This window comes from Stegostoma tigrinum, chromosome 5 (genome assembly GCF_030684315.1).
Source record: "Stegostoma tigrinum isolate sSteTig4 chromosome 5, sSteTig4.hap1, whole genome shotgun sequence".
NCBI classification, from domain to species: Eukaryota; Metazoa; Chordata; class Chondrichthyes; order Orectolobiformes; family Stegostomatidae; genus Stegostoma; species Stegostoma tigrinum.
In genome coordinates, this window is record NC_081358.1 from 50,341,519 (window position 1) to 50,354,827 (window position 13,309).

General features: G+C 39.2%; 1 protein-coding gene across 13 annotated transcripts in view; it reads right to left on the reverse strand.

Annotated features, from left to right (window-relative positions):
* Window positions 1-1,121: 1,121 nt before the first annotated feature.
* The window catches only part of LOC125451575 (CYFIP-related Rac1 interactor B), a 178,687-nt gene continuing 166,499 nt past the window's right edge, over window positions 1,122-13,309 (reverse strand). For all 13 annotated transcript variants that reach the window (XM_059645975.1, XM_059645980.1, XM_059645979.1 and 10 more), the window contains 5 exons: window positions 11,025-11,141; window positions 10,760-10,839; window positions 8,674-8,800; window positions 8,323-8,393; window positions 1,122-1,879 (listed from right to left, as the gene is read on the reverse strand). In XM_059645975.1, coding sequence (XP_059501958.1) covers window positions 1,816-1,879; window positions 8,323-8,393; window positions 8,674-8,800; window positions 10,760-10,839; window positions 11,025-11,141 — 459 coding nt within the window. In that variant the 3' untranslated portion in view covers window positions 1,122-1,815. The remainder of the gene's footprint in view (window positions 1,880-8,322; window positions 8,394-8,673; window positions 8,801-10,759; window positions 10,840-11,024; window positions 11,142-13,309) is intronic.

A 13,309-nucleotide genomic window follows, 5' to 3' on the forward strand; every position in this document is an offset into this window, starting at 1 on the left:
GGTCAAATCCAATTGCTCTGATGTCCATAGCCAGAATAGGAAGACCTGTTCTGCTGTTTATTACTGCCTAGCTTACTTTATGGTTAATAAATATTTGCACTTCGCCACAATTGAAATTAAGTTCTGCCTAGTCAGCTATTCTATGACAAACAAAATATACTCATCATAGCTGGTGTTGTCCACAGAAGGCTGAATAAATAGAGTCCTTCACACAAATTCAATATGACCATTGCAGGAATGGATTTAGTGAATTTCCCTTGTTCCATATTATATGCCTGCTGGCTCTTTGTATATCATTGTCCTCTCCTCGTGATTCAATGGATCAGCATATATGACAGTAATGTAAAATCGACTTTTACACTAAAACTACTCTACTCAAATTTTGTACAATTTGCTTTTACAATAAGCAGTCAACTCTGAAATCAGTTGAATTGTCAGGTTGCCCATAGTAGGCCACAGTCAATAAACTAATTTATGTTATCCTATTGTAGATTTTGATGAATATGTTATTACACATTTTTATAAGGATCTCGTTATAAGCAATTATAATGACAAAAATTGTCTCCAATTTTTTTCAAATGGAAGATGTACTGAGCAGTGATTGATTTTTTTTAAACTTTTGCTGAATAGTGTAACATTTGTGATGGCTAATACTTCTTACTCATTCACAGGATGAGGCTGTCACTGGCTTAGCCAACATTATTTTAATAATTTTTTAATATATTTTTTATTTATTTAATAGCATACTCGAGAGTCAAACACATTGCTGTGGATCTGTTGTCAATTTAGGCCAGGCCAGATGAGGATGGCAGATGTCCTTCCCTAAAGGACTTTAGTGAACCAGACACATCATGAACAAACAGTGGTTTTGTGGTCATTATCAGACTCTTAATTCCTTACTTTTTTAAAAATTGAATTTAAATGCCACCTTCTGCCATGGCAGGATACAAACTCAGGGTCCCAAAATGTCACTTGGGTCTCTGGATTAATACTCTAATGATAATACCATAAGGCTACATGTAGGACAGATTTAAAATTCAAATGAGTAAACTTAGTCATTTAGTGAACAAAATACACAGCGATGGACAGAAAGAAATACAAATAATCTTAATCTCAAAAGGCAGGTTTTAGAAAAACAAAAGCTCATTTTATTTGACTAATAGCTGTCCATTTTACATGTACATGCATCCGCATCTGTTACGCACACATCACAGTTTTAAAGTTAGTTTAATGCATGTTAAACTTACACTCGTACAAAATGAGTCAATGCAAAGTTAAGTATTAACAAAACAGACTTGTACTATAACTTGTAGTCTGTTGTGCTAGGTACCTTTTTGTACAATAAAACATTTATAGTTAATTTAACATCTCTTTCATTTTTAATGGCTGCACATGATGAAGCTGTGATAGGAAATGACCATTCGTGATGTTTTACATAGCATGAAAAGACCTTGTCATGCAGAAGCTGTATTAAATATTAATCAGTAGAAACAGAACAGAGATTTTCTTTGTCATTTTGGCCAAGTTACTTAATTTCCTTACACATACAAAGACACCCAACTTGGAATAGTAGCTGCCAATGTGCTCCATGACCATCCATTCAATCAAACGCAAAACAAAGTAAACACTTTTTGCACTGTTTATGTCCTTTTAGAGAATTTGGCACAGAAAATAACTTTAGCAATTTTTAAAGAGCAGGAACACATTTTAAAAAAACAAAGAAAAAGCAGTTGCATTCTTTAACAATTAAAAACATATCTGTGCATCTCAATCATTGCAGAATACTGTTTTCTGTAGCCAGTTTCTTGCTATGCTTTACTGCAACATTGTCTTAATTTGCTTAGAGGTAGTCTCATCATTCAAATGTTTGGTGGTGTACCTGGAAAGCAGAATGCCATATCTTTTAAACAATGTATCAGATTAAATGAGTTAACTTTAGTCATAAGGACTTACTATATTATACACAGCTATTACAACAATCCAAATGGACAAAATAATCATAGAACTTTACTAAACGCTCTATTTCACCTCATGCAGCAATGCCTGCATAAATAGATCAGTGTTTTTCAGGAAAATGAGAAGATTGTTAAAATTATGTAGAGATCTGATAGGGAAGGCATTGAAAAATTGCTTTCCCTTGCTGGGTCAGTCCAAAATAGGTGCTAGAAATATATCCAACAGAGAATTTAGAAGGAACTTCCTTGCCAAAAAACTAGTTTGAGGTGGATCTTACGATAGCAATGCATAATCAAGATGAATAACACTGTCACCTTTAAGGAAAGCTAACTAAATGTATGAGAGAGAATGGAAGAATATGTAGATAGGATTTGATAAAGTAGAGCAGGAGTGGCTTGCAAGGAATATAAACACCAGAACAGAAAAATTGGGCAAATGGCCTGTTTCACTAAATTCTACGCAGTCACACCAAATCACTTCTCAAAGACAAGTATATAAAAGTTACAAGACTTGATAAAAGTATTGTCATCCTGCCTTAAAAAAATCTTGCCGTGCAATTTGGTGGTTACAAACTAGCACTCTATTTCAGGCCTCTCTTCAAGAACTTCCAAAAGTTCTCCCAACGTTGTACTCATCTCCACACTTAAACCTGTCCAATCAGGATTCCAATTCTACCTCTCTGTGGACACAATGTATTAGTTGCCTTAGACACATCTCCTCTAGTATTTAGCTCATTTGGCCTGCTCTTGTTTGGTTATGTGTTTGCCAATCAAACTGTAGCTACAGAATTGCTCGCGATAACTTCTCTTCCTACCTATCCACTTTTACCTCCAAACTCTCCTTAGGATTAATTTTTGACCCCACTGACATGCAACTCCACAGTCGAACAGCTTTCTTGGTTTTTCCTCTTCCTGTGAGTTGCCAGATATTCATCTTCAACAAGAAGTACTGAGCGAATGATCCAGCTAGGTATCCTCCTGTGGTCTTCAGAATCAATTCAATTTACTCCACCTGTTATCAAGAAATGGGTGAAGGTACTGGATACTGTAAGGCCTATGAACCCTGATAACATTCTGTCAATAGTACTGAAAATCTGAGCTCCAAAAATAGCTGTGTCTCAGCCAGACTGTTCCAATACAGCTACAACACTGGCAACTCCCTGGTAAGGTAGAAACTTGCCCCTGTATACAAGAAATCCCATTTGGCCAATTACTGCCTATTACAATCTCCTCTCAAATCAAAGTGATTGAAGGGGTTACCAACAGTGCTATCAAGAGGCACCTGCAAAGGAACAACCTGCTCACAGACAGTCAGTTTGAGTTCCAGCGGAACCACTCAACTTCCGATCTCAAAGCAGCCTTGATCCAAATACGAGCTCTACAGGTGAAGAGGGGAGAGATAAGAATGACTGCCCTTATCATCAAGGCCACAGCTGACAAGGGAATATGCCCAAGCTCAATTCAAATGGAATCAAAGCAAACTCTCCACTATTCAGAACCATACCTAGCACAAAGGAAGAAGATGGTTTTGGTTATTGGAGGTCAATTATCTCAATGCCAGGACACCTCCGCAGGAGTTCCTCAGGGTAGTGTCCTAGGCCCAACCATCTCCAGCTGCTTCATCAATGACTCAATCTTATCAAAATCAGAAGTGGGATTATTTGCCAATAATCAAACAATAGTCAACACCATTTATGAAACTTCAAAAGCAGTCTATATCTATACACAACAAGGCCTGGACAACATCAATGTTTGTACCAGTGAGTTGCAAGCAACATTCGCATTTCAACTGTTCGGCGATGACCATCTCAAATAAGATAGACTCTAAACATGTTCTTTTGACATTCAATTGTATCATCTTCACTGAATTCCCTACTAGTGATATCCTGGGAGATACTATTGGCCACAAATTGAACTGGACATGCTGTATACTTTGGCTAAAAGAGCAGATCAGAGGCTAGGAATGCTGTGATAAGTCCTCCTTTCTCTCCAATCCATGTCCATCATATACAGCGCGTAAGTCAGGTGTGTGATTGAATACTCTTCACTTGACCAAATGAAAGCAGCTCCAACAACATTCACAAAGCTCCCTCTCTATTCAGGGAAAAAGCAGTTCACTTGCTTGGCACCATATCTAGCACCTTCAGCATTCACTCCTTTCACCAAAAGTCAGGTTGTGACAGAAGCATGTACCATCCACAGGACGCACTGTAGCAACTTACTAAGGCTCCTCCAACAGCAATTCAAAACTCATCCTCTGCCATCTGGAAGGACAAGAGTAGCAGATGCATGGACAAACCACAACGTGCAAGGTTCCCCATATACCATCCAGACTTGGAGATATATGGCTGTCTTTTTATTGTTGCTGGGTCAGAATCTTAGTACTGACTTTCCAACAGCATTGTGGATGTCCCCACATCCTAAGGACTGTGGCAATTAGGGATGGCCTAGCCAGCGATGCCTACATGTCATGAATGAATATTTTAACAAAGACAACTTGGCTAAAATCCACTTGAATGACCTAAAACTTGCTCAGGCTAAATACTGGCAGGACCAAAGCCATCATCTTTGGATCCTACAACAAACTCTGTACATTTGCAATTGAATTCATCTTACTCTGCAGCACCAGCTTGTGGCTAAACCAGACTGTTCACACCCGACTGTGCTACAAGTTGATCTTTTATCAACATATTCTTTCCATCATAAAGATCATTTTTGTACTTACTCCTCCAAAACATCACCCAATTCCACTATTAGCTCAGCCAACCAGCTGTGAAAACCCAAGCCATTACCAGATCTGTGACAGCAGCCTCTTATGGGAAGTGAGAGTTGGAAAGGCTGGGTTAATGAATTCCGATCTCAGCATTTAGACAACTGAAGGCACAGTTCCAATTGTGGGTGGAATGGAGCCTGAACTGAAAGGATTTAAACATGGATGTGATTTCTAAATGTAAGGGGGTGGTGAAGCCAAAGGGTGGTCATTGTAGGTCTGTGAACACACAGTAATAGGGAGAATCCTATGACAAGTTAGGATAAAGCAGAATAATGGAAGAACTCAGGTTTATGAGAGTGGAGAATGGGAGGTTGGCAGGAAAGCATCAAAATAGTTCAACTTAGTGAAACAACGGCATAAGGAGGTTTTCACTAGCAGATGAGCTGAGACAGAGATAAAGATGGACAATTTTTAAGTTAAAGTAAATGGGCTGGGGTGACAGAGAGGGCATACAGATCAGAAGTTCTGTTTGAAGCCAATTAGAATACCAGCAAGCTGGATCAGGCAGAGGGAGTGGCCAAGGTAGAAGTAAAATGAATGTTCCAAAAACTGAATCAGGCTGAGTCATCCAATTATGAACGTTGATCAAGGAACCTGACAACACAGAAGTAGTGGAGGGATTGAGAGGGGTATGTGAGGGATGACTGAGTGTAATTAGTCTACAAATGGCGGAAAGACCAGTGTAAGGAAAATAGGTTTCAGTTTCAGTTCAGCATTGGGACCAGTGATGGAAAAAAAATCTAGATCTGTACAGATGGAAAGGCCTCCCTCTGAATTGTGTGTAAGTTCTTGCCAACTGTATTAATGAGGGAAGTAGAGAAGATTTTAATCTGGATAGGAGGAAAATGTGATCAAATTTAGAAAGATATGGAGTATCAAATATGATTCAAGTCCAAAGGCAGAAGTATTAATACAAAAAATGATAAATAGACAATGACAAGGAAAAAAAAACAATATGAATCTAAGAGTCAACAAATAGATAAGATTAGGATTTACAAAAGGAGTAAAAGGCTACACTAAAGATTCTGTACCTGACTGAACAAAAGTATTCAAAACAAAACAGATAAAACAAATAAGAACATAAGAACCGGTGCAGGAGTAGGCCATCTGGCCCTTCAAGCCCACTCCTTCATTCAATAAGATCATGGCCGATCTTTTTTTGGCCTCAGTTCCACTTACCCACCCTCTCACCATAACCCTTAATTCATTTACTGTTCAAAAAATTACCTATCCTAGCTTTAAAAACATTCAATGAAGAAACCTCAACTGCTTCACTGGGCAGAGAAATCCACAGATTCACAAGCCTTTGGGTGAACAATATACTCAATTCAGTCCTAAACAGAAATGAATATGTACAATCTGGTAGTCATTACTGAGACATGGCTGCAGGATGGCATGGATTGGGACCTGAATCTTGAAGCATATAAGGCATCTAGGAATGAAAAGAAAGTAACAAAAAGGTAGAAGGGTGACACTGTTAGTTAATAATGGTATTAGCAGAGTGCAGAAGGGTGACCCAAGTTCAGGAAACCAAATGTGGAAACAGTTGGGTCAAAATGAAAAATAGTAAAGGTAATAAAGGCAATAAGTCACCTGCGGGAGTGGTGTACAAGCCCCTTAATACTAACCGCACAATAGGGTGAAGTATAAAGGAAGTAATGATGAAAGCTTATCAGAAAGGTACAGCGATAATTGTGGGAGATATCAACTGGAAAATACAGACAAAGGCGCCTAGATGAGGGGCTCATAGAACATTTTAAGGTCAGTTTCTTAACTGCCTCCAATGCATCCTGTAGGGTCTTGACAGGGTGGATGTGGAGAGGATATTTCCTCTTTTGGGAGAGAATCTAGTACTCGGGGTCAATTTTTAAGAATCAGAAGCCACCCATCAAAAAGAGAGATTACGCAAAATCTTTTCTCTCGGAGGTCAGAGAATGGTAAGTCGGAGAAAATGAACTGGGAGAGAATGTTTTCCAGGATCACTCACAGAAATAGAGTTGGGAGGGGCATATGGTTACAGAGTGACAAAAGTAAATGATTGGAGATGGCCTTATGTGTGATTGACGAGATGGAAGTGACATGGCTACCATGAATATGAAATATAAAATGTCTAAGCATCTAAACTGTAAATGATCAGTTTTACTCTGCAATTATGTATGTACACTCTTTTAACATATTGTATTATCCATAGACATTCCAAGTACCAAAAAATATGTTCTATATTGTCTTCTAACATGAGTATATTGAACTTGATAGCCAGGGTGTCATTTTAATTAGTCGTCAAACCCCCACCCACTTTCCTGCAAAAAGGCCATCCCCTATTCCCAATTCTTTCATCCCTGCTGCATCTGCTCCCAGGATGAGGCATTCCACTCCCGTACATCTGAGATGTCCTCGTTTTTCAAGGACCGCAACATCCCCCCCACAGTGGTCGAGAATGCCCTCGACCGTGTCTCCCACATTTCCCGCAACTCATCCCTCACACCGTTTCCCTGCAATAACAACCAAAAGAGAATCCCCCTCATTCCCACATATCACCACACCAACCTCTGGATCCAACACATCATCCTCCGACACTTTCGCCATCTGCAACCCACCACTAAAGATGTTTTTCCCTCCCCACCCTTATCTGCCTTCCGGAAGGATCACTCTCTCCGTGACTCCCTTGTCCACTCCACACTCCCCTCCAGCCCCACCACACCTGGCACTTTTCCCTGCAACCGCAGAAAGTGCTACACCTGCCCCCACACCTCCTGCCTCATCCCCAACCCAGGCCCCAAGAAGACTTTCCGCCGAGGTTCACTTGCACATCTGCTAATATGGTATACTGCATCCGCTGTACCCGTTGTGGCCTCCTCTACATCGGGGAAACCAAGCGGAGGCTTGGGGACCGCTTTGCAGAACACCTATGCTCGGTTTGCAATAAACAGCTGCACCTCCCAGTTGCGAAACATTTCAACTCTCCCTCCCATTCCTTAGACACGTATCCTTCCTGGGCCTCCTGCAGTGCCACAACGATGCCATCCGAAGGTTGCAGGAACAGCAACTCATATTCCACTTGGGAACCCTGCAGCCCAATGATATCAATGTGGATTTCACAAGCTTCAAAATCTCCCCTCCCCCCACCGCATCCCAAAACCGGCCCAGCATATCCCCGCCTCCCCGACCTATTCTTCCTCTCTCCTATCCCCTCCTCCCACCTCAAGCCACACCCCCATTTCCTACCTACTAACCTCATCCTGCCCCCTTGACCTGTCCATCCTATCTCCTCCCTACCTACACTCATCTTTACTGGCTCCATCCCCGCCTCTAACTTGTCTGTCACCTCTCCACCTATCTTCTCCTCTATCCATCTTCTATCCGCCTCCCCCTCTCTCCCTATTTATTTCAGAACCCTCTTCCCCTCCCCCATTTCTGATGAGGGTCTAGGCCTGAAATGTCAGCTTTTGCGCTCCTAAGATGCTGCTTGGCCTGCTGTGTTCACCCAGCTCCATACCTTGTTATTTCCTTTACTAAGTGAGCGCATCTGCAGTTGACATTTTCTACTTGTGAACTTAAAAGTCCCAACAGGTTTCAAAATTTTGTTTTCGTTACCTGAGAGCATTCAGAAGGCCTTCTACACTATTTGGAGGCTGATCCTTTAGGACTTTTATGCATCCTTTCATCTATAGGAACATTGGAATTAGGTACAATATTAATTTCCATAGATTCACAATTATTTAATGCAGCTTCATATAAATTTACACACACATATTTACAAATATTTAAGTTACAATTTATTTGAAATGTATCATTTATTACTGGAAAATATAGCTAGGAAAAAATAACTTGCCTGCATAATTAGCATTCACATTTTAGAAAATACAAATGCTTAATTACTGCTTGAAAACAACAGCTTCAAAATATGTTAGCAGCATCTTCAGATTCAAGGAAGAATAAACTCACATCAATTTTAGATGTTTTGGCAAATGCCCCAACGGGATGCACGTGGTCATAAAGAATGATGACACCCACCATCACCCTCAGACAAAATGATACCGTTTCTTCACTTGCAAACCTGCTTCTGTATTCCCTGTACATGAAAAATAAACAAATCAGATACCAATTTCACCTTTCAAAAAATACCTTTTTGTTTAAATAGTTAGTACATGAACGAAAAATCAATGTATCAGCAATTTTGGAAAGGATTTCAGCTCATTAATTTACATAACCAATTATCTCATCTCAAAGGGTTGAGCTAACCTGGGGTGGTTCAGGCTAGCCAGTGTATGAAATCAAACACTGAGTGGGTAAATAAGAATTGAAGCATTCAAATTTTCATCATGCAAATATTGAGTAAAGTTCAACTGCAACAAAATTTTGCTTAAACTTATTCACTAAATGTACTAACTGTGCCAAAAGGAGTGTTCAAAGGTAAAATGGTTAAGGAAAAAAAAACAGTATAATTTGCTGATCAGAAATTAAATCATTGCTATAAGTTAAAATGTGTAAGGGAATCACTTTTGTACGTGTAGACCTGTACATTCATCATAGATAACTGAGCACCTACCAAAACACCTTTCATTCCAAATAACAATTTTTAATATGTAAAGGATTTCTGTAATAGCGTTGTTGTATATTATTTACCCAAAACGAAGAAATACTGTCAGTAGACAGGAGTGACACAAGCAGCCCACCAGTGAATTATTATCTAAACATTAAACCCCCTTAACTAAGAAAGGTCTCTTCTGGAGTTGCCCTTCATACATCAATGTCATACTTTCCATGTTATATATTTATAAGTTTGGATTTTCACATGCACAAAATCAGTCTCCAAAAATTTACATGATCTATAATTATAAATGTCTTTCAGACTGCAGAAGGTCCTAAACAACTTACAGATAATGAAGAACCTTTGATCTGTAGCCACTCTTGTGATGTACAATGCCTCATACCATCATGGTTTCCTCTATTTAGATTAGAGCTCTAATCTCATAATCAACTTTGCTATTATCCATCTTGATGAGGAATTCTATCATATTTTGGTTGCTTATCTCCAAAGGACCCTACACAACTAGATTACCAGTTAAATCTTTCTCATTACACAATATCCAGTCCAGGATGGCCTGTTCTCGAGTTGGCTCCTCATCACTCTCCAGAACTATCCCATATACACTCCAGGAGTTCCTCCTCTATGGTACTGTTACTAAATTGATCTGTCCAATCCATATGCAGATTGAAGTCACCAAAGATCACAGATCTGCCATTAATATGTTCAACACTAATTTCCTGTTTATTTCCAACATCACCCCTCCAGTTTGGGGCCTTTATACATCGCCACTACTGTATTTCTTCCCCCTAATGGTTCTCAGCTCTCGCCGTTCAGATTCCACATCAGAGCTAATATCCTTACTCACTATTATATTAATTTCATCTTCAACCAAGATTTGAACTTTATTGTCTTTTCTTTTTGGTTTGGACTGGATGTCCATCCTTACTCATCCTGCAGTCATGTCTCCATAATCTCAACATGTCATTTGTTTTCATCGATTATTGCGATTAAAACTTTTAAACCACAGTGGAGGGGAAGGGTGAAGGGAAACATCTTGCAGGGGAGGCGATGACCTACTGGTATTATCGCCAGACTGTTAAGGCAGAGATCCAGGTAATGTTCTGGGGATCTGGGTTTGAATTCCACCGCAGCAGATGGTGGAATGTGAATTCAATAAACATCTGGAATTCAGAGTGCAATGATGACCATGAATCCATTGTCGCTTGTCGGGAACCCCACAGGGCTGACTAATGTCCTTTAGGAAAGGAAACTGCCATCCTTACCTGGTCTGGCCTACATCTGACTCCAGACCCACAGCAATGTGGTTTACATGTAACTGTCCTCTGGGCAATAGCTACTGGCCTACCTAGCAACACCCTGACCTGTGAATGAATAAAGAAATAACCAAAAAGGTGCCCTACTACAGCAAAATTTGTCCACATTATCTTTAATAGATTTCTCCACTGAAACAACTGCCATTAAGTCATTTGCCCTACTCACGGCGTCTCCAGCATAACTCTGCATACACTCGCCATAGTGCTTAAGCAGTCAGTGGTGTTTTCTATGGGTAGAGACTTGTTCTACAAAAGAAGTAAAGATAGGATGTGGCATTAGAGGTCATTCAAATCAATACATTACTACACTGAATAAGTCTCATATCTGTGTCATTAATGAATTGCAGTCTTTTAGCCAGTGAACAGAATATAGAATAGAAAGCCTTATTCTCTACTTGGACTGTGGGTAGATCAGGGTGCATTGTACTTACATCCGAAACAAACTTAGTTGTGGCATCACTCAAGGTTTTCAACATTGGCGTTGCTTCAGCATAAAACAGGGACATTCTATTGGCCAATTCATTATTTACCTCATTTTCTCCTTCTGCCTAAATAAAAAGAGTGAGAATCAAACATTAACATGTCAGCAATATTAACTTTTAAGCTCATTACTCCATATACTGATCTTTCTGTCAAAGTACCAATGAGCTATCACTTGCAAAGTTTTGTGCTAAAACACAATAATAACAAAACTATTTACAACATTTATTTTCCTGCAAACCACCTCCATTTATAGAATTCATACAAATGTTTGTATCTGACTGCAAACTGAAGGGAGCAGTCATTAAAGCAATGTTCCTTGGAATTGCTTGAATAACTCAACCTAGAAATAAATCTGAAATGTAGTTTTAAATGGAATTTCACTTAAAAAAATTCTAAGACTAATCAGTTCAAAAATATAACATAAGAAGAGTAAATATATCCATTTTTGAATCGGTGGTGAATCAGTGGTGCACAAAAATTGTTGCCAAGGCCAATATAATGACAATAAGGCAGCATTGTCATTCAACCATGAAGTAAATGGAATCATTCCTTCCAAGTGATAGCTGCTCTTTTATCCAAAACATTGATATGTAATCATCAATTCGAAATTTTGCAACATAGTTTCAGCTAGAGGTTTACAAAAGAAATGGGGCTTATAGTTTGGTGTCAAGTTTAACTAAAAAAGTTAAAGCAAGTTTTTGCTTGAACTGCAATGATCAAAATTACAATCGTTACCCTTCATAGCTTGATTCCACATTCTTTTCAAATTATTAGCATACATGGAGACATTATGTTCTATTCACAGAGTTGTCACAGTATTCACCATACATGCCAATCAATAATAATTTTCCCACGTGTAAAAACTATGGCTGTGTTCTAAATAGTCAGAAGCTGTGACCCAACAATACATGCAACTCTGCTGTAACATATGACAGTTGCAATCCTGGCTCTTCCTTCTGAACAAGACACTAAACTATCCACAGAGCTGCAGTAACTCTACAGGCACATCACTATCTTATCTCAAGTAAGTCCATCTTTATCCAGTCGTAATAACGTTTCCAACTAATTTCAAAAATACGTCACATGGGAGAGGGTGGTGCACAGATAATGTCATTCAACCAACAATTCAGAGGCCCAGGTTAACGGCTGAATGGACACTACATCAACTTCCTCCACAGTGGCTGGTGACATTAAAATTCAATTCATAAAACTGGAAATCTAGTCTCAGTTGTTGATACTATAAAACTATCGCCAATCATCATAAAACCCAATATGGTTCACAAATGTCCTTTAGGGAAAGAAATCTCATAGAATCCCTACAGTGCAGAGAGAGACCATTTGGCCCATCCAGTCTGCACCAACCCTCCAAACAGCATGCCACCTTATCTCCATAACCCCACATTTTCCATGGCTAATCCACTTAGCCTGCACATCCCTGGGCATTATGGGGCAATTTAGCACAACCAATCCACCTAACATGCATATCTTTGGACTATGGGAGAAGCAGCTGGCACAAACCCACAGAGACATAGGGAGAAAGTGCAAACTTCACACAGACAGTCACCCAAGGCAGTCCCTAACACTGTGAAGTTGCAGTGCTAAACACTACGCCACCATACCGTGCATACCGGTCTGGCCTACATATGAATCCAGACTGTCGTAAATGAGGTTGACTCATAACTTCCCTCTGACATCATCGAGTAAGACGCTCAGGTCAAGGGCAATTATAATAACAAATGCTAACCTTTCCAGGGATGCCCAAACCCCATGAAAGAATTAAAAGTATCCAGAATGTGACATTCGGTTATAACAGCTTGAATGTATATACACCTTTGAAGTGCTTAAAAAGTCTTAGAAATGTTAATGAAAAAATATTGTGAACAATGCACAAAGAAATCAGAACATATGATAAAAATGTTGCTCAAAAAGATAGACTTCAAACAGCATCCTAAAAAAACAGGGATTAAAAGGTTTACAATATATAACATCGAAAGAATTACAGATTGTAGGACCTAAGCAGCTTGAAGAGCAGTTATCAATGGAGAATATTTCAAGTTACAATGGAGCACAACTTTTAATACACATAAGTTCCGATTCTAATTATTAAACAAGGTGACCAATTTTAATCGTATGTCACTGAAAGTAACGACATGATTTGCAGAACTAAGCAAGAATGCTTACTTGCGCTTCAAAATACATTTAGCCTTGGCAGAATATACTGACTTGCTAATAA